The sequence below is a fragment of the Dipodomys merriami genome, unplaced genomic scaffold (assembly GCF_024711535.1).
Source record: "Dipodomys merriami isolate MVZ:Mamm:240054 unplaced genomic scaffold, mDipMer1.0.p SCAF_40, whole genome shotgun sequence".
Classification (NCBI taxonomy): domain Eukaryota; kingdom Metazoa; phylum Chordata; class Mammalia; order Rodentia; family Heteromyidae; genus Dipodomys; species Dipodomys merriami.
The window spans coordinates 8,460,849-8,487,531 of NW_027205604.1; the positions used below are offsets into that span (position 1 = coordinate 8,460,849).

At 45.0% G+C, this 26,683-nt stretch overlaps 1 protein-coding gene across 1 annotated transcript; it reads right to left on the reverse strand.

The window, feature by feature from the left end:
- Samd7 (sterile alpha motif domain containing 7) lies at nt 1-25,473 on the reverse strand. The gene is made up of 7 exons (XM_069991963.1): nt 25,373-25,473; nt 23,119-23,243; nt 18,491-18,569; nt 16,845-17,449; nt 15,339-15,460; nt 5,412-5,522; nt 1-195 (listed from the first exon to the last, which is right to left on the reverse strand). The coding sequence occupies exons 1-7, from the start codon at nt 25,471-25,473 to the stop codon at nt 1-3; spliced, it is 1,338 nt and encodes a 445-aa protein (XP_069848064.1).
- Between the last annotated feature and the right edge of the window lie 1,210 nt (nt 25,474-26,683).

Consider the following 26,683-nt stretch of genomic DNA (forward strand, 5'->3'; position numbering starts at 1 on the left):
TTAACTTCTCATATTGTCTATCTCAATTCTTTTAGGAATCATTATATCCTGGGGAGAAGGAGTGCTCAATGGATCATTCCAGGAATTAAAATCCACAAGACAAGATGGATCTGCTGGTTGAGCAAATGCCTGTCTCCTATGGCTAGGAAGGGAGGGCGCTTTCTTGAGCAGGGCACTTTCCACCAGCTGAGACACCTTTGAAGATAAAACAATCACAGGAATTAAGTCTACAGATTCTTTCAATAGTCCTTGAGCACGGGCAGCCAGGCTAAAGTAATTTCAAATGTGGACAATCTATATTCAGGTGGGGTCACGACTTGGTAAGAGGAGAGCAAGAGTCTGGCTAGGTGATTTGGGCAAAGGCCCCATCCCTAGAGGTTCTACATCCCTTTCCATGGCCTCGAATGGTCCTGTGTGCAGACCCTAGACATCACATGACCATGGCCTCAAGCAGCTGAGCTTGAGGGCCCTTGGGTATCACATCATGACCTTCTGTCCCTAAAAGACTTACACTTGAAATGTGTACTGATTAGACTCCAGAGGTGAGTTATGGGGCACCCAATCAGAATGGCTGTAGGACACTTGGAAAGCTCTGTGTAGGCTCTGATTGGATCTGGGGATTGATAGGGCCCCAGGCGGTCCAATGATCTTGAGAGTCTCAAATCTTTCCTCCAGAGACACCTTATTAATCCCCGCACAACACACCTTCCCTTAGACTCTTGTCTAAGGGGAGCTCAGCTTATCTTTTTTCCCTCTATAAATCTTTTCCATTTTACATCTCTCTCTTTGTCTGTGGATTCATTCTGTGAGCACACAGAGATGAAGGATCTAGGAGTTACGATATCACTCGGATACAGTAAGCTCTGCTCTTCCCACAACTGCGGATCAAATCCAGGCCTTGTACACATCACACAAGAGCTGTACCCTTTGAGCCATGTACTAAACTCGTTTGTTTTTTATTTTGGTTTGGAGATGGCATCTCCCCACCTTTGCCAGGCAGGGAGATGCCGTTTCGTTAAGTGATAACTATTCTCTTGCCTCTGCCTCCAGAATAGTTGGGATTAGAGACATGTGCCACTACGCTTGGCATTGTGGGCTTCTATTAGAGTAAAAGTGTTTACAATGGTGTGACTGGCTTTCCAATTTCTCTACCTGGTTCTGCTGTAGTTCATCTGCCCTTGTGGTGATTTTACCCTAGGTTCACTCCCCCCACCCCATGCCCTGAGTGTGCCTGTGGGCATTTTTCTTCTTGCCCATTCTTGCTATAAGCAGGTTTTGCCACCCATCTCCAGCTTGGAGATTGGAGACCTTGCTAGCTTATCCAGCAATGAACCTCTGCCTGTTCCAGTGATGAATTCCTGTGTTCACCATCTGGAACTTCCACGTCTGATATCTCAGTTCCCAAGTAACCTGTGCCTGTCCTGTTTGATTGATGACTGCCATCAGTGTACCTCCCCTCCTCCCCTCCCCCAGCACCTCTGGGGACTCTGCCCATCATCCTGGCAGATGGTGCCTGGACTGTAATTGCTCAGTTGGGCTTCCTGAAGGTGGGTACTATCAGAGGAGAGCCTCCAAATGAGCCATAAATTGAGGTCAAAGAATACTCAATTTGAGAAAAAACAAAACAAAACCAACACCCATGAACTGTCCTTGTAATTATGCCATTAGATGTAGCACCCTCATTAAAGACAAAGAAATCACTTAAAAATTAACATGGTTGTATCGCTATCAGTTTCTTAATATTGACAATTGTGTCACATTTCATAAGATGCTAATATTAGGAAAAGTTGGGTGAATTCTCTGTACTATATTTGTAACTTTACTGTCTCTAAAATGATTCAAAGATTTAAAAATATAATAAAAGAATACCAATGGAAGCAATAAAGTGTTTACCTTAGAAAGAACTGTTTGTGTGTGCTCACACACCATTACTGGGGCTTGAACTTAGGGCCTAAGCACTATCCTTGAGCTTTTTTGCTCAAGGTTAACACTCTACAAACTTGAGCCAAACCACCACTTCTGGCTTTTTGGGGGTTAATTGGAGATAAAAATCTCACTGACTTTCCTGCCCAGGCTAGGTTTGAACTGCAGTCCTCAGCTTTCAGCCTCCTGAGTAACTAGAATTATACACATGAGCCACTGGGGCCCAGCTAGAAAGAAGTTTTTACCCTAAAGTCCTTTTAGAAAGATAAGAATAGGAGGTTCTGAAATCTTAGTTCCTATCATGCACATTTATGGTGTAATTGGTTCCATCTTGCATAAACTATGGGACAAATTAGTTGCTACTTTCTGGTTTCACTTTTATGAAGGTCATTCCTTTAAAAAATAATTATTGAAGCCGGGCGCCGGTGGCTCACGCCTGTAATCCTAGCTACTCAGTAGGCTGAGATCTGAGAATTGCGGTTCAAAGCCAGCCTGGGCAGGAAAGACCATGAGACTCCTATCTCCAATAAACCACTAGAAAGCCGGAAGTGGCGCTGTAGCTCAAGTGGTAGAGCACTCGCCTTGAGCTGAAGAGCTGAGGGACAGCGCCCAGGCCCAGAGTTCAAGCCCCATGACCGACAAAAAATAAAAATAAATAATTATTGAGCTGGGCGCCCGTGGCTCACGCCTGTAATCCTAGCTACTCAGGAGGCTGAGATCTGAGGATCACAGTTCAAAACCAGCCTGGGCAGGAAAAATCCATGAGACTTTTATCTCTAATAAACCACCAGAAAACCAGAAGTGGTGCTGTGGCTCAAGTGGTAGAGTGCTCACCTTGAGCCAGAGAGCTCAAGAACAGCACTCAAGGCCCAGCCCCACAACTGACAAAAAAAAGGAAAAAAATATTAATACTTCTTTTGGGCTGGTCCTGGGGCTTGAACTCAAGGCCTGAGCCCTGTCCCTGAGCTTTTTTCTTTTACTTTTTTTTTGGGGGGGGGGGGCGCTGTGGGGCCTGAACTCTGGATCTGGGTGCTGTCCCTTAGCTCTTCAGCTCAATGCTAGTGCTCTACCACTTGAGCCACAGCGCCACTTCTGGCTTGTTCTGTTTATGTGGTCCTGAGGCATTGAACCCAGGACCGCATGCATGCAAGGCAAGCACTCTATCACTGAGCCACCTTCCAAGGCCCCTCCCTGAGCTTTTTTGTTCAAGGCTAGCACTCTATCACTGGAACCACAGCTCTACTTCTGGTTTTTTGGTGATTAATTTCTTTTGATGATTAATTTTTCTGGTGATTAATTAGCAAGAAAAGGCTCATGGACTTCTTCCCAAGATGGTTTTGAGCTTGATCTTCAGATTGCAGTCTTCTGAGTACCTAGGATAACAGGTATGAGTCACTAGCACTGGGAAATAATTAACCTATGATGGGACTTGCATTTGGGGGGATATATCAGTCCACCAAAGAGATAGAGGTCCCTATCTCCTGGTGCTTATGGTCTAATGGAGGTAGGGAGAAAACAGCAATAAATAATGAACACTAAATACACAGCTGACACGGATGGTTGAAGGCAATAGTGTTATGTGGGAAAAGGAAGAGACACCAAGAATATGTATAAGGAATGGACAAGCTTCAGTGAAAAATATTTAAGTAAAGTTGGAGGTAAGGAAGCCAAGAACGGATTCACTGGGGGCAAGGTGAGGGGGGAGGGGGGAGTATTCCAGAAAGAAAGAAGAGCCAGTGTGGAAAGACTGGGCCCAGAGCATGCCTGAAGCATTTGAGCAGCCAGGCTGAGTAAGGGACGGCAGAGATATTGAAGCAGACAAAGGAGAAGGTGAGGTCAGAAGGCCAGAACGACGGTGGGTAGTGAAGAACACGGATGGTAGAGGACTCTGGCTCCGAAGAAAATGGAAGCCAGGTACCAGTGGCTCACCTCTGTAATCCTAACTACTCAGGAGGCTGAGACTGAAAAGCCCAGGTCAAAGCCTATCTGGGCAGGCAAAATCTGAGAGATGCTTATCTCCAATTACCTAGCAAAAAGCTGGGAGTGGCCAGGTACTGTGGCTCTGGCCTGTAATCCTAGCTACTCAGGAGGCTGAGATCTGAGGACTGCAGTTCAAAGCCAGCTCAAGCAGGAAAGCCTGTGATACTCTTATCTCCAATTAACCACCATGAAACCCGAAGTGGCTCTGTGGCTCAAGTGGTAGAGCACTGGCCTTGAGCTGAAGAGCTCAGGGACAGTGCTCTGGCCCAGAGTTCAAGCCCCATGACCGATAAAAAGAAAGAAAGCTGGGAATGGAAGTGTGGCTCAGGTGATAGTATGCCAGCCCTGGGTGAGAAAAAAGCTAAGCTAGTGTGTGAAGTCCTAAGTTCAAGGCCCCAAACCAGCAAAAATAAATGAATAAATAAATATTTTTAAGCAGGAAATGGGGAGCTGTTGCAGAGTTTTGAGAGCAGAGTTGACCTGATCTGCCTTATGTGGAAAAAGGAGCACTTATTTTTTTTCTCTGTTTTTGTGAATACACTATGGTGGGCAAAACCAGAGGCAAGGAGAGCATCAGGAGGTACACCCAGGACTCCAAGACAGATGATGATGGCTTTTTCCAGGAGACAGCAGCGGGGTGGGAGGAAGGGATGGACTGGAGGCAGCTGGCTCCAGCACACAAAAGACAATGATCACATTTTGGGAAGTTGGCAAGCCAATTGTGAAACATGCCATCACAAAAACGTAAATATACTCACAATTAAACTAATTCTATTGGCAATGAAAATAATACTAAAATGTACATCACTTTGTAGTCCTTTGTACCCAACTTAACATTATTATTATTATTATTATCATTATCATTATTTATGACTATACATGCCCTTCAGGTTATTTGCATCTGATGGGAGAGTAACTTGTGCTCTTCCCATGCCCTTATCAGTAGCATTAGGGGGTTATCAGTTAGAAGTAATCGATGTCATAGACACTGGCAAATGCTATTCATTAGGGTTCTTGTTTTTACCCCACTCCCTCAGCCCCTGATAGTACTAGAATTTGAACTCAGGGCATCACACTTGCTCAGCTTGTTTGCTCAGCTGGCTTTCTACCACTTGAACCATGCCTCCAGTCTAGCATTTTCATAGTTATTTTGGAGATGGAGTCTCACGAACTTTACTGCCTGGCCTGGCTCTGACTCTCAGTCCTCCAGTTCTCAGCCTCCTGAGCAGCTCCATGTACAGGTGTGACCACTGGCCCTGGGCTATTGTCAGAGTGACCTAACTTGTGAATATTTACCAGCACACCTGTGGTTATTGCCCAACCAAGGACCATGGATGCTCCTACTACCCAGAAGCCCTTGTTTCTTCTATCGTATCCCTATCTGGTGTGACTACACGAGAAGAAAATCTAACAAACATGCTTCAAAAGTATCATTTTTGTGATAGCAGCATAAAAGTAACATACTTTTCTTAAGTGTCACGCCATGAAGTCACGTGACATCACCATACCTGAGACTGAATCTTGAGTGCTGGGCCTAGCTTCAGGCCCAGAGTGCCTCGAAGATGCTCTTCTGTGAGTAATGGTAAAGTTTCTCCATCGATTGCATGATCTTTAAACACCTGGTGATATACAAAAGGTGTGTGTTAGATTTGCCCAAATGTACTTTTTCTTTTTCTCCCTCCTCCCCTGACTAGTACTGGGGCTTGAACTCAGGGCCTGGGTGCTGTCCCTTAGCTTTTTTCAGGTTCTCCTACTTGAGCTACAGCACCACTTCTGACTTTTTGGTGGTTAATTGTAGATAAAGAGTCTCTGGGGATTTTCTGTCCAGGCTGGCTTTGAACTATGATCCTCAGATCTCGGCCTCCTGAGTAGTTAGGATTATAGGCATGAGTCAGTCACTGATTGCCCGGCTATATTTTTTTAAGTTCTTATTCTTTATATGGCTATTTCAGTGCTGTAGGAAACATTAGGACTGCTAGAGGATGATGTAGACATTTATGAAACTTCCTAGTTTTAGTTGCTCACTATTCTGTGCCCTAGTGGCACATTTTTCATAACCTTTGGAGTGGACTATAAGTCTCTGTTTATAGGACTCAATTGTAACCTGGCCCAGTTATTATTTGAGATCTTATTGACTCCTTAAGTTCCCCTAAGGCATTATGGTCTATGGTGTACGATAGACAGTAAACATTGCTAGATAAATCAATAAAAGGACATGGCTAAAAGGTGCCATGAATGCCATCTCTCATATGGACAGTGTTACTGACATCGATGTGGCATGAAAAGAAGAGAGGCTGCTGGGAGCCTAAGGCTCAAGTGTACCGTCCTCCCAGCTACGTGGGAGGCAGAGATCGGGAGGATCGAGGTGCCAGACTCCGTAGTGAATTCCATGGTGCCCTCCTTTCTTCCCACGGCAGGGGAGGTGCAGGTGCACAGATCTAGGACAGATGGTAGGACCACAGGGTTGTGCTGTCCAAATTTCACCTGCCCAGCAAGCTTTCCATGTTCACTCGGGGCTTGCTTTCTTTCTATTTTAAGTCTTCCTCGCCCTCCTCAAACTTTGGAGCATTCTGCCTTATTTTCAAGATCAGTTTCCTAATTTACGAAGAAAAGACAAAGGACAAAACCAGTAGACAAGAATTCTTTCAAAGTTTGAACTATAAACCTAAAAACGGACATATTCTCCTACTGTCCTGACTAATAGAAGAAGAGTTGCATCTGTCTGTCATCTATTATCTATCTATTTGTCTAGCAATCAGTTTATTTGTGGTAGTCACTGGGGTTCTGAGCTCTGGGCTTTCCACATGCTAGATAAGTGCTTTACCACTTGAGCCATGCCCCCAGACTTTTTTGGCACAGGATTTTTTTTTCAGGTAATATCTTGCATTTTTCCCCATGATGGGCCTTGGATTGTAATCCTCCTACCTACTCTACAGAGTAATTGGAATGGCAGACGTGTACCTCCATGCTCAACTTATTGGTTGAGGTGAGGTTTTACTAACTTTCCCAGAGATGCCTAGAACTATGGTCTCCTGCTGGGATTATAGGTGTGAGCCGAGCTACCATGGTTGGCTTCCCTCTACTATGTTTTGTTGTTGTTGTTGTTGTTGCCAGTCCTGGCTCTTGAACTCAGGGTCTTTGTAAGGTCCATTCCTGGACGACGAACAGACCTCGCCCAGTACCTGCGTTACCTAGGCAACTGGGATACCTGGAAGAGGTCACGTCCGCATCTGCTGAGGTCACATCCTAACCTGATGTGGCCACACCTTTCTCCCACCTGATCCCACTTCCCTTTACCTGGACACACCCTTCCCCGCCCCCTACCCTATATAAGGCCTAAACCGCCGCCAGACCGCCCTCTTTTTTTCCTTTGCCAGCCGCGTGGAGTGCCAACCTTGCCTGGTCCCAGCAGGCCTACTGAATAAACCCCTTACCTGAATACCACGTGCGTGGTGCAGTTTCAGTTCTTACTCGGTCACCTCTTTTTAAAAACCTAACATAAATGGTGCCGTGACTCGGATAAAGGGCTTAAAGTCAGGACAGCCGAGATTCCTCTCTGTTTTTTTTCTTTTTTTCATTTTTGTTTTTCCCTTTTTGCTCTGAGGAATACCCACAGTTCTGACGGCCTTTTATGAACCCGTCTATCTGCTGCGGACACAGTGCATCAATTCTATTGCTGGCCTCTGCATCTTCCTCGACACTTCTACATTTTGGTGAGTGACCTGCTCCCTAAGGGGCCTCTGTCGTTCAGTCTCTTTACAGATACCACACCGGAGAACCTACTAGGCCTTTACTTGACTCCGGTTGTTTGTCACTTCTCTCTAGAGGGCTCGGTGGTAAATTGGGACACCGCTTCCATTCAGTAAGCCCTCCTTCACTCACTAAATTTTTCCCCCTACGTTTTTCTCTTTTGCATTTCTAATGGGTTGTTGTAAGTCACGCCCAAAGGAGGAAACTCCATTGAAATGCCTCCTGCGTTCCCTGGACGTCTTGTCTATTGACTGCATCGACAAGAAACGCCTGATTTATTATTGCACTCAAGTTTGGCCACAGTACCAACTGGATAATCGTTCTCGATGGCCCAGAGATGGGACTTTGGACTATGTCATTCTCAGAGATTTAGACGATTTTTGCCGTCGTAATGGTAAATGGTCTGAGGTCATTCATATTCAGCCATTCTTTGCTCTCCGGGACAACCCGGCCCTATGCCAATCATGCCCGGCCTTTCCACTCCTCCTGGCACGTGGAGAACCCAACCCTAGCGCAGGGCTCCCTCCGGAGCCTGAGGTGCCTGACCCTCTTTTTGACTCTGCCCCTCTTCCTGCTGAGCATCTGGTGCCTTCCCCACCTTCTTCACTCTCCTCTCCTTCACCCTCTATCTCCTCCCCCCCTGCAGCTCACACCCGGTCTCGCACTGGTGGCACACAACCTCCACCAGACCCCCTGTGCCCTTTGCGAGAGGTGGCAGGGGCTGAAGGTGTAATTAGGGTGCATGCGCCATTCTCAATGTTTGATATTGCTCAGATTGAGAAGCGGCTGGGATCTTATGCCCAAGATTCTAATAATTATGTCAAGCAGTTTAAGAACCTGGCTCAGACCTATGACCTTACTTGGCAGGACATATATCTAATGCTATCCTCTACCCTTACTGCTGAGGAAAAAGAAAGGGTGTGGACTGCAGCCCAGGCACATGCCGATGAAGCTCACCGCCTAGATATTAACTTTCCAGTGGGAGCAACAGCTGTGCCTAGGGAAGAGCCCAATTGGAATTATCAACATAATGCTCCTGGGCGGGAAAGCAGAAATAGGATGATAACTTGCTTAGTGGCTGGCCTTCAAAAGGCAGCCTATCTTCCTGTTAATTACGACAAATTAAACCACATTACTCAAAGGCCCAATGAAAACCCGGCGGAATTTCTTGAACGCCTTACAGTAGCGCTCCAGCGCTATACAAGGCTGGACCCAGAGTCACCAGAGGCTAAGGTGGTTCTCAATACTCATTTTATTGCCCAATCAGCCCCCGATATTAGAAAAAAGTTAAAAAAGGCTGAGAACGGTCCTCAGACCCCTCAACGAGATCTGGTGAGTATGGCATTTAAAGTTTTCAATAATCGAGAGGAACAGGAGATTGCCGATAAGACAGCCCGTGAGAGGGAAAACTATCAAATCCTGGCTGCTGCCATCCGGCCTCCTCTGAGGAGACGCACCCAACAAACACCACCTGGAGCATGCTTCAAGTGTGGGCAAGAGGGCCACTGGGCGAAATTCTGTCCCTCACCACGACCTCCACCTGGACCCTGCCCAAGGTGTGGACAACAAGGACATTGGGGAGTCGATTGCCCCTCCTCACCTCCACAAGGTAGGCCAGCCCCTCCCCCACCCCGCCCACCCAGGCAGGCGGAGCCAGACCGGTCGGAGATTTTCTGCTTGGCTACAGAATGAAGGTGCCCAGGGCCACCTGCTCCCAACAACCAGACCATCACAATGACGGAGCCCAGGGTGTGTTTCTATGTAGCCGGTAAGTTAATATCTTTTCTCTTGGATACGGGAGCGACTTACTCGGTGCTATGTCAATATACAGGCAAGACTTTTCCCTCCCAGATCTCGGTGGTGGGTGTAGATGGCCTACCTACCTGTCCCCCAACTACGGGACCAGTATCATGTAAAATAGAAGACTTTCCTTTTTCACACTCCTTCCTAATCCTACCTCACTGTCCTACCCCACTCCTAGGAAGGGACTTGCTCTCTAAATTTCAGGTCTCCCTTTCATTCCATATCCCCAAACAGCCCACACCTGTTCTACTTTTGTCTTTAGATGAACCTCCACCTGTAACTTCCCAACTAAATCCTTTCCCTTTACCTCCAGATCTTGTCAACCCTCTTATCTGGGATACTTCCACTCCTACTATGGCTAGACACCATACTCCTGTCCTCATTAAACTTAAAGACCCTACCCATTTCCCTGGTACTTCCCAATACCCCATTTCCCTTAGGCACAGGCAAGGTTTAAAACCCATCATCCTTCGCCTTCTTAAACAAGGACTTCTCAGACCCACTAACTCCCCCTTTAACACCCCTATCCTGCCAGTAGTTAAACCTGATGGGACCTATCGCCTAGTCCAGGACCTGCGCACTATTAATGCTGCAGTCCTTCCCATTCATCCTGTTGTGCCTAACCCATATACTCTCCTTTCACAGATACCTCCTGGTACCACCCACTTCTCGGTGCTGGACCTCAAGGATGCATTCTTCACAATCCCCCTGCATCCTGACTGCCAAGATTTCTTTGCTTTTACTTGGGTGGACCCAGACACTTCAAGGGCACAACAGCTGACCTGGACAGTCCTCCCTCAAGGGTTTCGAGACAGTCCCCATTTCTTTGGACAGGCTTTATCAAAGGATCTCCTCTCTCTTCAGGTGTCTCCTAGCATTGTTCTCCAGTATGTGGATGATCTTTTGCTTTGCAGCCCTTCCTTTGAGTTGGCTCGCCAACATACAGCTGACCTCCTCAACTTCCTGTTGACAAAAGGATATAGAGTCTCTCCTTCAAAGGCCCAGATAGCAAAGTCAGAGGTAACATACTTGGGTTTGTCCATAACTCCTACAGAGAGAAGAATTACCCTTGATAGAAAAGCCTACATTGAGTCTCTCTCTGTCCCACAGACCAAGGAGGACATTCTGTCTTTCCTGGGACTTGCAGGCTTCCTTCGTATTTGGATACCCGGTTTTGCTACATTGGCCAAACCTCTTTATGAGGCATCCAAAGGTTCCCTACTGGAGCCGCCAGACCCCACAAAGCCCATTGACACCCCATTTAAAGCTCTGAAGCAAGCGCTTCTTCGGGCTCCAGCACTGGCTCTACCTAACCTCAAGGAACCCTTTATACTCTATGTCACTGAGAAGTGGGGAATTGGCCTTGGGGTTCTTGGACAAATGTCAGGCCCCTCATTTAGACCTGTGGCCTACCTCTCAAAGCAGCTAGACCCAACGGTAAAAGGCTGGCCAGCATGTCTCCGAGCTTTGGCCGCAGCAGCCACCTTGGCACAGGAGAGCACAAAACTCACTTTTGGCCAACCCACTACCATTCGCTCTCCCCACAGACTAAAGGACCTTTTGTCTCATAAATCCCTGTCTTCCCTTTCCCCTTCCCGCCTACAGCTGTTTCATGTTACTTTTATTCAAAACCCTGACTTTTCACTGGAAAGCTGCTCCCCGCTCAATCCAGCCACCTTGCTTCCATCCAATTCTAACCCTCTTTCCCATTCCTGTACAGAGACCTTGGAGGAATTCACACCCCATTTTACAGGTATCTCGGAAACTCCTCTTCCTGACCCAGAAGACACCTGGTACATCGATGGCAGTTCCACATCTACCTCTTCAGGAAGCCGAGTTGCGGGCTATGCCATCGTTAATAACTCTACCATTCTTGAAAGCAGCCCTCTGCCCCCTAGCACTACCTCACAAAAGGCAGAACTTATAGCTTTAACTAGGGCCTTAATTCTAGCCAAGGGCCGGAAGATCAATATTTATACAGACTCAAAATATGCCTATCATATTCTCCATTCTCATGCAGCAATTTGGAAGGAACGTGGCTTCCTGACCACCAAAGGGACTCCCATAACTAATGCCTCACTTATTCTTAAACTATTAGAAGCTGCTTCCCTTCCCCAACAGGTTGCGGTCATCCACTGCAGAGGACACCAGACAGGATTGGATGCCATTACAGTCGGCAATTCAAAAGCAGACCGGGAGGCAAAGCTAGCAGCCCAGAGACAACTCCAGGGACAACTTCCAGCTCCCTTGCTTCTGGTATTGCCTTCAATTCAACCCTCTTATACCCCACAGGAGATCGAGGAACTTATGCACCAGGGAGCCTCCCAGGAAGCACAGGGATGGTGGTCTCTGGAAGGACGAGTTGTTCTTCCTGAGACACAAGCAGACAGCTTTCTTTCCCAGGTTCACCAGGCGCTGCATATTGGATACAAGCCTCTCTCCCACCTTCTTAAACCTTTAATCCATTGCCCTAGCCTAACTACTCGACTAAAGGCTATTACCCAAGCCTGCCCCACGTGTTCTCTTACTTCCTCACAGGGTGGTCTCCGACCAGCTGCATTCCCCACACACCAAGCACGGGGACACACCCCAGGGGAAGACTGGCAGATAGACTTCACTCACATGCCCAGATGTAAGCGGCTCAAATACCTTCTAACTATGGTTGATACCTTTTCAGGATGGATTGAAGCCTATCCCACAACGTCGGAGACAGCTGACACAGTTGCCTCTGTCCTTATTAAAGAAATTATTCCTAGGTTTGGCTTACCCAGGTCACTTCAATCTGACAATGGACCTGCTTTCATCTCCAAAGTGACCCAACAGGTGGCATCCTCTCTAAACATCCAGTGGAATCTTCACATTCCTTATAGGCCTCAGTCTTCTGGAAAGGTTGAAAGAGCTAATGCGCTCCTTAAGACACAACTTACTAAACTTTCTCTAGAGCTCCAACAATCCTGGCCAGAACTGTTACCCCTGGCGCTCACCCGCTTACGTGTTTCTCCCCGCAGCCCTACTTTCCTCAGCCCCTTTGAGTTAATGTATGGAAGACCTTTTCTCCTAGGTAATTTCCCTACTGACAATACCAAAACTCCACTAATAGACTACCTTCCCGTCCTAACCTTTCTTAGGCACATGCTGCGCCAACATGCTGACCAGTGTCTCCCTCAGCCTCATCAAGGCCCCTTTCCCACTCCCCCAATTTTGCCTGGTGATCAAGTGTTTCTCAAGACCCTTAATCCATCTGGTTTACACCCTAAGTGGACAGGCCCTCACCAGGTTCTGCTGACCACCCCACAGCAGTCAAGCTCAAGGGACAGCCACAGTGGATTCACCTGTCAAGAATAAAAAGGTCTCCTGCTCCTGCCCCTTCTATGCCAACACTGACTTCGAGGTACACCTGTTCCCCCCTTGGGCCTACCAAGGTAAGGCTATCTCGCATCCCTGAAGATCCGGGTGAGTAACACTGAGCTAATTGCTCTCCTCCCCAAAGACCTCACTACCTCATCCCTTAGGTCACCTCCAAGCCATGGACATCCAATCTTTTCTTTCCAGTAATATATTTGCTTTTCATCTTTGTTCAGCCCCCTGCCTGAGAAGACTTCCTCCAGACTTCATCTAAGAGACTCACTTCTTGCAGACATCATGGAACTGGCAGACCAGGAAGCAGTCACCTCCTACTAGGTCACCTCTCTTCCCCCCCCTTTCCTTTTTCAGCCATGCTTCTCCACCATGCTGGGTGGGACTACAGTTCAGTAACTTCTTTTCCTGCCTGAATAGCGCATGGTGTTCTTTTCATCTACCCAATAACTACCCCTTTTGTGTGAACCAAAGTGCCTTGACACCATGCGAGATTTTTCACCAATACCATTTCTGGCCTTCACATCCATGTCCACACCACTTCTCTACTCTGGTGAGTGAAACTACTCTACGGCTCTCTGTCACTCAGTCTCTGTCCAGACGTGGCGCCACGCCAGAGAGCTCCTACGGCCTTTAGCTGAAAGGCCGGTCACCTCTGAAGCCGAGGACGCTTGGCTTTGGGGGCTTGGCCATTTCTCTCTAGAGGGCTCTGGGGGAAGTCGGGACGCCGCTTCTGCCTGGTCAGCTCTTATTCACTCACCAGACTGACTCTACTTTTTGGCTTGTGCCCTGAAGAGTGTGACGCAGGCTGGGTCCCGGGGACCCTCCCCTCTAGGTTCCCTCTCAAAGGCTAGCCATTCTAGGTTTAAAAATTGTCAGAGTTTCCATTTGTTCAGGTTTCCGTCAATGCCTCATGAAACTTCTCCAGACTCCGTCCAACAGACTCGCCTCCGCCAGACTTCATCGAGGAATCAACACCCAAGTGACAGCTGCAGCCTGCTGCCTTCTCCCAGCATGGACCACATCCCAGCCTTTTACCCCTACGACGCCCCTTGCCAGCAGGAAGTAGCCAGAGAGAGTCTTCGCCCTTTTTCATAATTATCAAAAGGCTGGAATGTAAGGTCCATTCCTGGACGACGAACAGACCTCGCCCAGTACCTGCGTTACCTAGGCAACTGGGATACCTGGAAGAGGTCACGTCCGCATCTGCTGAGGTCACATCCTAACCTGATGTGGCCACACCTTTCTCCCACCTGATCCCACTTCCCTTTACCTGGACACACCCTTCCCCGCCCCCTACCCTATATAAGGCCTAAACCGCCGCCAGACCGCCCTCTTTTTTTCCTTTGCCAGCCGCGTGGAGTGCCAACCTTGCCTGGTCCCAGCAGGCCTACTGAATAAACCCCTTACCTGAATACCACGTGCGTGGTGCAGTTTCAGTTCTTACTCGGTCACCTCTTTTTAAAAACCTAACAGTCTTGAGCTCCTTCAGCTTGCTTTCCCATAGCTGACACTTCACAACAATTTACAAGCCATGGTATTTTTATCACATAAATGAGGATAATTTTTAATCCAATCCATCTGCCTTGACAGTTCATCTAAACTTTAAAAAGTATTAAAAAAAGATGGAATTATGTATGTGTTCATTTTCATACACAGTATAAACATACAATTTAAAAATAGCACAGGGCTGGCTCACTGGTAGATCACTTGCTTACTACATACAATGCCCTGGGTTCCATCACCAGGACCACAAAAGTAAAATAAATGCATTAAAATAACAAAAGCAGTGTATTTCCTATTTTTCAGACCTAGCGACTTCTTTGTCCCTTTGAGTAATAAGAGTATCTTTTTCTTTCCCTTCCTCCCTCTCTCTTTTCTCCCCTTCCTTCATTCCTTCCTTTTTTTTTTGTCGATTGTGGGGCTTGCACTCTGGGCCTAGGCGCTGTCCTCAGCTCTCCAGCTCAAGGCCAGCACTCTATCACTTAAGCCACAGCACCATTTCCGGTTCTCTGGTGGGTAATTGGAGATAAGAGCCTCATGGACTTTCCTGCCCAGGCTGGCTTTAAACTGTGATCCTCAGATCTCAGTCTCCTGAATAGCTGTGAGCCACTGGCACCCAGCTGAAGTATATATTTCATTTACAATAGATATTCTCAAAGAATCTGTACTTCAAAAAACTTGGCTACATGCATGAAAAAGAATGTAGCAGATTTTCCCATTCTTTGTGCATGCTGACCCTCCTACTAATTGGAGGAACGCTTACTTCTCAGGAATCTTGATTAGACAGAAATTAAGGCCATACACTGACTTTTCCAGCTGGGACTGCCCCTAACACTGGCCGCATTACCCACATCCACCAATCAGAGGCCCTTCTCTGGTTAGAGGGATACAATGACCTAAAAGACGGGAAATTAGCAAGGCCTCCTATCTCAGGTCAATGTGCCAGTTTGACAAAACTCATTATGCAGGGTATATGTTCCAAGATGTTCTGATTTCATGAGAAAACTTAACTATTAAGTCACCTGGGCATAGTCTGAACAACCTGGCAGGTTTCTAATGAAGTTGTGTACATCATCCACCGTCCACGTCTGAATATCTTCTTCCAAAGACATATTTTCTCCAGTTGTAATCTGTGCATGGGCTCCTTTAAAATGAGAGGCAATCACACGATTGTATAAAATTTCGCAGAAAAGGAGGAAGCTTAGAACACAGGTTTTCGTTGTGTGAATCTTTACAGAGTGATCTGTTATTTATTTTTTGTGTGTAAGTACTCTGGCTTGAATTCAGGGCCTAGGTGCTCTCCCTTAGCTTTTTTTACTAAACACTGGAGCTCTACCACTTGATGTACAGCCCAACTTCTAACTCTGTGCTGGTTAATGAGAGATACAAGTCTCACTGACTTCCCTGCCCAGGTATGAGCATTGATCTTCAGATATCAACCTCCCAAGTGGCTAGAGTTACAGGGCTCCAGCAAAAACAAAAATGAAAACAAAAACAAACAAACAAACACTACGTAAGAACACAAGGCCCTCAGTTCAAATCCCAGTACCAGCACAAGAGAAACAAATTAAATGTTTTTCTAGAGAACTTTAATGCTACTTTTAGTGGTAGCATGCTAACAGTTTTCAATGAGACAGAATCACAGCAGCCATGCCTCTAAACACGAAGATTCTTGTTTAATTGCCTAGTTTTCTACTTTTAGGCATAAGGAAGATATCTATATACTTTTGAGCAAAAAGCCTCTTAGTTTTTTATTGGTGGTGGTTTTGCTAGTCCTAGAGCTTGAACTTAGGGCCTGGGCACTGTCCCTGAGCGTCTTTTGCTCAAGGGTAGCACTCTACTGCTTGAGCCACAGCTCTACTTCTGGCTTTTTCTGTTTATGTGGTACTGAGGAATTGAACCTAGGGCTTCATGCATGTTAGGCAAGCACTCTACTACTAAGCCATATTCCCAGCCCACCCCTTAGTTTTTTGTTAAAGAAATTAAGATTTTTAAGACTTTTCATAAAAGTTCTAGTAGCCGGGTGCCGGTTGTTCACGCCTACTCAGGAGGTTGAGATCTGAGGATCATGGTTCAAAGCCAGCCTGGGCAGGAAAGTCTGTGAGACTCTTATCTCTAATTAGCCACCAGAAAACCAGAAGTGGTGCTATGGCTTACGTGGTAGAGCACTGGCCATGAGCTAAAGAGATGAGGGACAGCGCCCAGGCCCAGAGTTCAAGCCCCTACAACCAACAAAAAAGAAAAAAAAAAAGGTTCTAGTAGCTTTCCTGTATTACCATATACCCACCTCAGACCTTTTTGAGAGATCTCTACTCACAGTAACAATATTAAATAGCAATTAGTGTCACTAGTATGGCTTCTTATAAGTGATCTAAGGAAGTGACTTCAAGAACAGGTTATTTTAAGCAGGATTAAGAAAATGAGGGATGGAGAAAAAGAGGGATGGTGGTTACAGTTTCTTGTGTGAGGAGGTGAGAATTTGATGACCTGTCATTAGGGAAGTTGGCCTTTGACCCCTGGACACTCACCTGGTAGAGACAGGTGAGAAACTGGAGCACAAATTCCACCCTTCTCAACAAAGGCTTCCAGCCCCTGCTCAGAGGGCTTGCTTTCCCCCGCATCACTGGCCTCTGTGTGTAGAAGTACGACAGGGGCTGCCCAGGGTTTTCTGTGGCTCGGCTGGCCGTCTCCACAGCGGCAGTCCGCAGCTGTGGTTGGCTTCCCGTCGGTTTCACCTGACTTCTGATTAGGGCATATTTCAATTTCTGGGTCTTTCCCATACTCCTCTTGTTCAAAGGGAATCGCACGTGTCTGGATTGGGATATTTCCTTCTGCTTGGCTTTTGGAGTTTTCCATATGGCTGTCTAGAAGTTTCGGATTCCCTGTACCTCTTCTGAGTTGACACTTCTGCTCCCAGCTCTCTATAAAGGGATGTCTGCTTGCCACCAACGTGGGGTTTCTCATGGCACTTCTGTGAAAATGCAGGTCCCTGGCAGGCAGCATGGGCCTACCATGGTAGGAGGCTGGGCTGCTGGGCCCATAGAGGAAGGGCGCCCCAAGGCCTACTGGTTTTTTGGGATTCACTTTTCCCATTCTCCTTTGCTGATAGATAGCATACATGTCCATTTCATCCCTAAAAACAAAGCAATATGTTTTTTTACCATCTCCCCATGGAAATCCCACAGCAATAAACAGAGTTCCCTCATATACCTGAGGCAGATTTTTTTTTTTTTGATCAGTCCTGGGACTTGAACTCTGGGCCTGGGTACTGTCCTTCAGCTCTTCAGGTCAAGGCTAGCACTCTATCACTTGAGCCATAGCACCACTTCCACTTTTTTCTGTTTCTGTGGAGGAATCGAAACTAGGGCCTCATTCATGCGAGGCAAGAGCTCTACCACTGAGCCACCTTCCCAGCCTACCTGGGGCAGACTTAGCAGGGGTGTGGGCAACAAGGCACAGGGTAGCTTCTTGCTAGATATGAATTCTCCAAAAAAAAAACCTAAGGCACCAGGAAGAGATTCTGTTTTACCCTACAATATCCTCTTAGTGGGCCTCAAGAGGCAATTAACCAATAACAGTCTAAATGGTAATAAATTAATCCAAGTGTCAAGGGAAAGCAGGAAAGGGAGACTTACTGGTTTTTGCTTATTGGTCTTCACTATGACTCCTTAGGGTACAGTGAAAATGACCTTCTCTCTGCATGAAGCCATACCCTAGTCACTACTGCTATGCTGTCCTTTCTCTTCCTGGCCATAGGGGAAGGCCACTGTTGAGCTGATGTGATGTCTGGGATCGGCTGATATGGTCTGAAGTGGCGTTGGCAAACATGGATCCTATCTTTGGGCAGAACTAAGGTTATATATGTAGGCTAAGACCATGCTTAGCTGCACTATGTGGCTTTGTAATCTTGCTTTTATCATTTACCAATCTAAAAATGTTTGCATGTTTTCTTTTTGGAACCTGCGAAAATACTCTCTATAAGCAATTAGGGCATGTATGAATATGTGTATGTATGTATTCATATAGCATATATATTTATTTATTTATGTAATATACATTACATTTTATAATGTATAATATATAAAATATTACATATGTAATACAAGAAAATATATTCACACACATATCTACCTATACACATAGAAAATTAAGTAAGACAACAGCATTACATTACCTGGCAATATGATGCCTCTGAATCATTTCATTTCTTCTGGTCACTGCCTTTATTGAATCAGGTGGTAAAATGCTCCAACCTTAAACAAGAAAACCACCATCCCATCCCACAAACAAATTAAAATCATGCATTTGAAGATCATAAAATTATTTAAAACACAGTAACAACACCAACCTGCCAGAAAAGCACAGTGTTGGAAATGATATCAAGTTATCAATGCTCAGGATCATAGACTGATTTGGAAGGAAGCATGGTAAATACTAGATAACTTAGGGTTGTGTGTGTGCATGCATGTGCATGCATACACCGTACTGGGGTTTGAACTCAGGAACATGTGATCTCACTTTCAGCTGCTGCTCTACCACCAGAGCTATTCCTTCAGTTCTGGCTTTTTTCTGGTCAATTGAAAATAAAGTTTCATGGATTTGTCAGTCTAGGCTGGCTGTGAACAACAGTGCTCAGATCTCAGCCTCCTGAGTACCTAGGATTACAGGTGTAAGCCATTGGTATTGGACTAAAATTTTGGTTCTTTTCTTGAATTGGTAGCCTTATGATTGGTGAGATTTCCCTGCTAAACTTTAAGTTTTAAAAAATAGCTCTGTAGGGGATGGGAAGGTGGCTCAGTGGTAGAGTGCTTGCCTTGCAAGCCTGAGGCCCTGGGTTCGATTCCTCAGCACCACATAAGCAAAAAGAAAAAAGCCGGAAGTGGCGCTGTGGCTCAAATGGTAGAGTGCTAGCCTTGAGCTGAAGAGCTGAGGGACAGCGCCCAGGCCCAGAGTTCAGGGCCCATGACCGGACCAAAAAAAAAAGCTCTGTAAACCTTCAGTATGTCTTTTTTCCTCTCATATAATTGTATGCATTTATGGTGTACAAAGTGGTATTCTGATACATGTATACACTGTGGAATGATTAAATCAAGCTAATTAACATATCTGACATCACACATTTATCCTTATTTTGTAGTGAAAACATTTGAAATCTACCTTCTTGTCAACTTACAAGTATACAGAACATTACAAGTTATATGTGTCTGTTACATAATAGACCATGCTACATGACCTTATTTCTCCCATCTGAGCATTTTACCCAGCATCCTGCTCTTTCACTTTTGAAGTAAAAATTGGTGTTTCTTTTGCTCAAAACATTAGTTGACTTTTTAAAAAATAGAATGCTTCTTAATGTATAAAAATTAATACAATAAGGATTTAAATAGATAAAATATGATTATATTAAGTTCTCTGTAGACTTATTCAGTATATCTCAGGCCAAATACATTTTCCAGAATAGTTTATCAATGGAGTTAGACAGCAATTATATCCTTTTGTTCATGGCAGCCTTCCAAAATACCCTGAACAGTAGTAATAGCAACAGATTTCAAGGCTCTTTTTTTCTGTGTGTATGCCAGTCCTAGTGCTTGAACTCAGATCTGGGCACTGTCCCTGAGCTTTTTGCTCAAGGCTAGTGCTCTGCTACTACTGGAGCCACAGCTCCACCTCCAGCTTGCCTGCCTTGCCTTGCTTTGCCTTGCCTTGCCTTATCTTGCCCTTCCCTTCCCTTCCTTCTTTCCTGTCTGTCTGTCTGTCTGTCTGTCTTGTGCTTAATTGGAGATAAGAGTCTCAAGAGCTTTCCTTCCCAGGCTGGTTTTGAACTGAGATCCTCAGGCCTTAGCCTCCTGAGTAGCCAGGATTATAGTCATAAGCCACAGCCACCTTGCAAGGCTCTATCTTTTACTGTTTTGTTTTATTTTTTCTTTTGCTTTATTTTGTCTTTTTCATTGTTTTAAGATAAAGTATAGTCTGACTAGCCTCAAATGCTCTGTGTAGCAGAAGGTGGCCTTGAACTCAAGACCCTCTCACTGTGCAGTGTAGGCCTCTGCCCGCGTTGTCAAGGCTCTAGTCTTCCCTAGTAATTTCATGCTGTATTGGTTTATCCTGCCTTTGGACCCTTGATGCACTAGTAGTCTATCTTGGTATTTTTCAAATCATCCGCAGTGAAGGACCATCTTTATAAATTTTTGCTTCTGTTTATCTTTCAAACCCACCAGGGAGCAATATTTTATTTTTGAAGGGCAACAGAATAATTTCTAGGAAATTGAAATTAAAATAGGCAAATATAAGCACAACCTCAAAATTATTAGAATTGACCGACATGAAATTATGCTGTCAAATTACTAAAAATTTTCTAATTCTTTACTTTTATTTGCACTAATACCTCACAGGGCAATCAAGAGTGATGAATTTGCCCTACACAGCTTTGCTCCATGACAGTTTTATATGTGCAAATATTCTTCCCCATAAGAAGCAACTTTACGACAAACTATTTCTTTAAAAAAAATTTTTTTTCAGTCGGTCATGGGACTTGGACTCAGGGCTTGGGTACTGTCCCTGAGTTCTTTTGCTCAAGGCTAGTGCTCTACCACTTTGAGCCAAAGCTCCACTTCTAGCTTTGGAGTGGTTAGTTGGAGATAAGAGTCTTACAGGGACTTTTCTGCCTGGACTGGTTTGGAACTGTGATCCTCAGATCTCACCCGCTTGAGTAGCTAGGATTACAGATGTGAGCCACCAGAGCCCAGCAAAATCTTATCTCTATACTCACTTTGCGCCCTAGGAATAGAGCTCATTTACCTGTAGTGGCCAGGTACTGGTGGCTTACACCTGTTATCCTAGCTGCTCAGGAGACTGACATCTGGTGGACTGTGATTCAAAACTCGCCTAGAGCTGGGCACCACACCTGTAATCCTAGCTACTCAGGAGACTAAAATCTGAGGATGACAGATCAAAGCCAGCCTGGGCAGGAAAGTCTGTGAGACTCTTATCTCCAATTAACCACCAGAAAACTGGAAGTGGCGCTGTAGTTCAAAGTGGTAGAGCACTAACCTTAAGAAAAAAGCTTAAGGGGCTGGGAAAGTGGCTCAGTGGTAGAGCACTTACCTTGCATGCATGAGGCCCTGGGTTCGATTCCTCAGCACCACATAAGCAAAAAGAAAAAAAAGCTGGAAGTGGCGCTGTGGCTCAAGTGGTAGAGTGCTAGCCTTGAGCTGAAGAGCTGAGGGACAGCGCCCAGGCCCAGAGTTCAGACCCCACGACCGGACCCAAAAAAAAAAAAAAAAAAAAAAAAAAAGCTTAAGAACAGCTCCTAAGTCCTGAGTTCAAACCCCATGACCAATTCCCCCAAAATAATATAAAATAACAAACAAACAACAACAAAAACAGCCCAGGCAGGAAAGTCTATCTCTAATCAACCAGCAAAATGCTGAATTGGAAATGTGGCTCAAATGATACAGTGCTAGCTGTGAACAAGAAAACCAATTGAGAGTTCAAAACCCTGAGTTTAAGGAAGTGGCACTATAGCTCAAGTGGTAGAGCACTAGCCTTGAGCTGAAGAGCTGAGGACAGCGCTCAGGCCCAGAGTTCAAGCCCCACGACCGACAAAAAACAAAAACCCTGAGTTTAAGTATCAATACTTGTATGTGCACACATGCATATGTGTGCATACACTCTCTCTCTCTCTCTCTCTCTCTCTCTCTCTCTCTCTCTCTCTCTCTCTCTCTCTCTCTCTCTCTCTCTCTCTCTCTGTCTCACTGGGAATCTAGCTTGAAACAAACAATGCATCTTTTTAGAAATGAAGCATGTTATTCGTAAAATTCAGGAGTCAGAGGAGGTGCCTCTAGAAATCCTTGAATCCTAAAGCTCTAGGTTTTCATGGTTCATTAATGTCACGACATCCCCTTTAGAGAGCTGGCATACATGCCACTCCTAATCCAAGGGGCACTGCCCATGAGTCAGAGAAAGCCTAGATGGGAAGTCCATACAAGAGGGCACAATATCAATTTCCTGGATTTTAGGATCCTCTGAAATATGTACTCACCAAACCCATTCCAAGTTCTTTCTTTTTCCCAAGGGAAATCAAACTTAATTGCCAGCTCAACTATACTAATCCACTCCTTTCTTAACACCCCAAGTTTCGAAACATGTCCTCATGTTATTCCTACCTTTCTAATAGTAATTGGAAACAGTCTGTGGTCTTTCCCTGCCTTTGCTATGGTTGGAATTCATCTGTGATGCGCAAGCCTTGGTCCATGTCCCTGGAAGAGGTGGCTGACTTGCCTGCTTATATATCCAAATGTTGTCCATTTCTGGGTCCTTCATCACTAAAAGGGACCCTCTCAGTCAGCAAGGTGACTGTCTCATTGGTCTGCTGACAAATTACTACTGGGGCTGCCATGTAGTCTGGCTGCCAGGGATTTCCACCAATGATCTGTGGCCAGATCTGTCTCCTTTGGCCTTCTCTGCTCCACCAGAAGGGTTCATGTGGCCTGTGCTTGCTGGGTACTCACTCTCATAGATGGGGCCAAGTGGAAGTCAAATGCTCTGCTACTGAGCTATAGCCAACCCAGCCAAGGCTGTATTAACTGCCCAAACTGCTGTTTTGAGATTATACAACTCTGCATTTATTATGAGTACATTGATGCTTCGAGGAGATAAGCAACTCACACTTGATTGCACAGTGTTGGCACCATAATATGAATGAACCTGGATGGCCACTGCAGAAACTAGAAGCCTAAAGCTCTCCATTGAGCAATGAAATCCTGTTCATATGACAGCACAAAAGACATCTAATGCCCATACCTGAGTAGACACAACTGGACAACAGATGTGGCATACTTGCATTTGGTAGAACAGAAGAACTGAATTGAGAAGGAACGCAAAATTGCCTTGGGTCTGTGGAAGCTATGGTAGAAGACAAGGCATCTCTAGAGGGAAGAAAAAAAAGATATAAAATAGGTCAAATCAAGCCAAAGTTGTACAGAAGTTCCACTGCCAAGGCAGTAAGATTATTTTTGTGTGTGCCAGTACTGAGACTTGAACTCAGAGCTTGGGCACAGTCCCTTAGCTAAAGTTGTTACTCTAAGGCTGGTACTCTACCATTTGAGTCACAGCTCCACTTCCTGGCTTTTTGCTAGTTAACTTGGGATAAGAGTCTTATGGACTTTTTTTTTCCTGGGCTGGCTTCAAATTGCAATGATCAGATCTCAGCCTTCTGATTAGCTAGGATTATAGGCATGAGCCACCAGTGCCCAGCTAGGCAGTAAGATTTCCTATTGTCATATAGGATTCTATTGTCTCTTTCTAAATGGAAATACAAATATATGCAGTTTATATTGGTTTCAGTGGAAATACGGTGAGAAGAATCAGGAGGAGGAAGGAAAGACTGGCCCAGTTAACAAAACAAAAATAAAAAGCAGGATGTGTCAGAAAAAAATCAAATCAAATCAAATCAAAAACACTTTGTGATTTCTTATAATCAACATTCTCTTCTTCAGAAAATTCTGTTCTTTAATGGACATAGTGTTCTATCTAGGATCCATGATTCACTACCTGGCCACATAATTAATTTATCGAAAAAATTTCAATGGTCTTCCTTGACTCCAACTTTCTTGTTCACTCTCCAGGGACAAGAATAAGCAGGGAGTCTTATTTCCCTTTTAGAATGTCAAAATATTTTAGGGCTCAAGTGGCAGAGCACTTGCCCACCAAATGCAAGACTTTAAATTCAAAACCTAGTACCACTAAAAACAAAACCAACCAAAAAGAATGTCAAAATAGAGGTAGATAGAGGTAGATAGAGTAATATTAGAGCATGAAGACAAAATTCTTATGATTTCATTGTTATTGGAAAAAAACTGATCACTAGAAACCTAGGGTACCCAAATGTTATAGACTTAATTACTTTCTCTTAAAACATGTTAAATCTTTAACCTCCAATATGTCTGTATTTGGAGATAATACACTACCTTTAAGAAAACAATGAAGTTTAAATGAGATCTTAAGGGTAGAATCTCAGCCTTATAGGACTGGCTCACTCCTGTAATCCTAGCTACTCAGGAGACTAAGATCTGAGGATTGAAGTTCAAATCCAGCCTGGGTAAGAAAGTCCATTAGACTCTTATCTCCAATTAACCACCAAAATGTTCGAAGAGGATATGTGGTTAAAGTGGTAGAGCATCAGCTTTGAATGAAAAAGCTAAGGAATAGTGTCTAGGACCTGAGTTCAAACCTCAGTACAGGCACAAAAAGAAGAGGAAGAGGAGGAGCAGGGAGAGGGGGGAAGGGGAAGAAGAGGAAGAGGAGGAGGAGGAAGAATAGGAAGAAGGAGGAGGAGCAAAAGGAGGAGTAGCAAAAGGAAGAGGAGGAGGGGATTGAGGGAGAGGAAGAGGAGGAAGAGAAAGAAGAGGAAAAGGAAGAAGAAGGTAGAAGAGGGGGAGGGGGAAGGGGAGGAAGAGGAGGAGGAGGAAGAATAGGAAGAAGCAGGAGGAGGAGCAAAAGGAGGAGGAGGAGGGGAATGAGGGAGAGGAGGAGGAGGAAGAGAAAGAAGAGGAAAAGGAAGAAGAAGGTAGAAGAGGAGGAAGAGGAAGAGGAGGAGGACTCCAGAGGTCTTTCTGCACATGAACTCAGAGGAAAGGCTGTGTGAGCACAAAGTGGACATGTGTCTACCAGCCTAGAAGATAGGCACTTCATCTTAGGACTTCCAGCCTCCAGAACTGGAGAGACCAAGTCTTGTTATATCAACAGTCTGGTCTTTGGTGCTTTATTATGGAAGCTCTAGGAGACTAAAAAAGTAGTGTTTGCGCTTGACAACTCTGTCATCTTCCGAGTGCTTGCTGATTGTTGGCCAAGTGAATAAGACAAGCAAATCCAAAGGAAATTGATAGCAGCTGTCCTGAAGGTAAAAGGCTCAGTGTCTTGTACTATTGCACCGCATTTCACTGAGACAGGCCATAGAACAAATCTGGGGCCAATGACATTCCAAAACGTAATGATGACTCAATTTCTAGATCACCATTTCAACCCAATCCTAAACAACTATACTGGAGAGAAATACCTGTCCACAGTGGGAAGTCCAAATGGTGGCGGAAGCACAGGAGTCCTCTGCAGCCCCATTGCTGTCAAGAAAGGGTTTGCAGCCATCTCCAGATGCGCCATTGGTAGCCCCTGCCTCTGATGGACTTCTAGAAAGAACCAGACAGGTACAGTAACAAATAATTCTACTCTGAGTAAGGCATTTGAACTCTTGAAAACCAGTGAAAACCCTTCTCACCACATGAACACTTGAGAAGACTAGCTACTATACTGTTCATTTTTTTTCTTTTTCTGGTTTTGTTTCGTGCTGCTACTGGGTCTTGAACTCTCAGGGCCTGGGTGTTGTCTCTTAGTTTTTTCACTCAAGGCTAATGCTCTATCAGTTGAGCCACAACTCCACTTCCAGCATTTTGGTGGTTAATTGGAGATTAGAGTCTTACAGACTTTACTGTCCAGGCTGGCTTCAAATTGTGACCCTCAGATCACAGCCTCCTGAGTAGCTAGGATTATAGGCATGAGCCATCAGTGCCTAGTTTATACTAAGCTTTTAAATGCACACACACACACACACACACACACACACACACACACACACACACACACACACGCTCATAGGAAGCACCCAGCTGTAACTGTAGAACTCTGTGTTTTATAAATGTGGCCTTGGTACCATATCACTAAGAAAACAAACAAAAATTTAAAAATACTCACTTTCTTTCTTATAACTCATTTTGATTCTTACAATTCTGGAGTTACAAAGGCATACATTTTCCCATAGAGCTTTGGAAAATATTCCTATACAGATGATAAGATTAAAACAAAAAATGGAGAGGGAAAATCTTCTTAATGGCTAAATACATATCTAATTAAGGTGGATGCAGGCAGACTGCGTGAGACTATTAGAACAAGTGATCAAGTTATATCCTAGCTTACATAAACTGTCTCTGCCATAAACATTTTATCTTCAGAACCTAGTGATCAGAAAGCGGGACAATTGTTAAAAGATAACATTTGACTCACATTTTCTTGTTAATAATATCCTTTGAACAATTTTAATTATTAAACATAGAGCAATCAAGCCATTTAGTTTCTCCTTCATTCGGAACTATTACCTTAAAAAAACCTAAGGCTGAGATGTAGCTCAATGGCAAAGTGTGTGCCTAGCAAGGATAATGTCCTGGGTTCAATGCCCAGCACCAGACCAAAAGAAATGTTTAAAAAGCAAGCCAGAGATAGCAGGGTTAGAGGCATGACTCAGGTCGGGCAGATCCAGCCAATGAGTGAAAGCAGATACCAAGCTCAAGTCCTAAGTCTAGGACAAACACAAACAAAG

What these genes read in the sequence shown, in the direction of transcription:
- Samd7 (XM_069991963.1), bottom strand. Translation starts at nt 25,473, where the DNA reads ATGGCGCATCTGGAGATGGCTGCAAACCCTTTCTTGACAGCAATGGGG. An exon ending in TTCTCACCTGTCTCTACCAG is followed by an intron (nt 15,461 to 16,844) that starts GTGAGTGTCCAG and finishes CTCATTTTAAAG; the next exon opens with GAGCCCATGCACAGATTACA. An exon ending in CACTCAAGATTCAGTCTCAG is followed by an intron (nt 196 to 5,411) that starts GTATGGTGATGT and finishes TTATCTTCAAAG; the next exon opens with GTGTCTCAGCTGGTGGAAAG.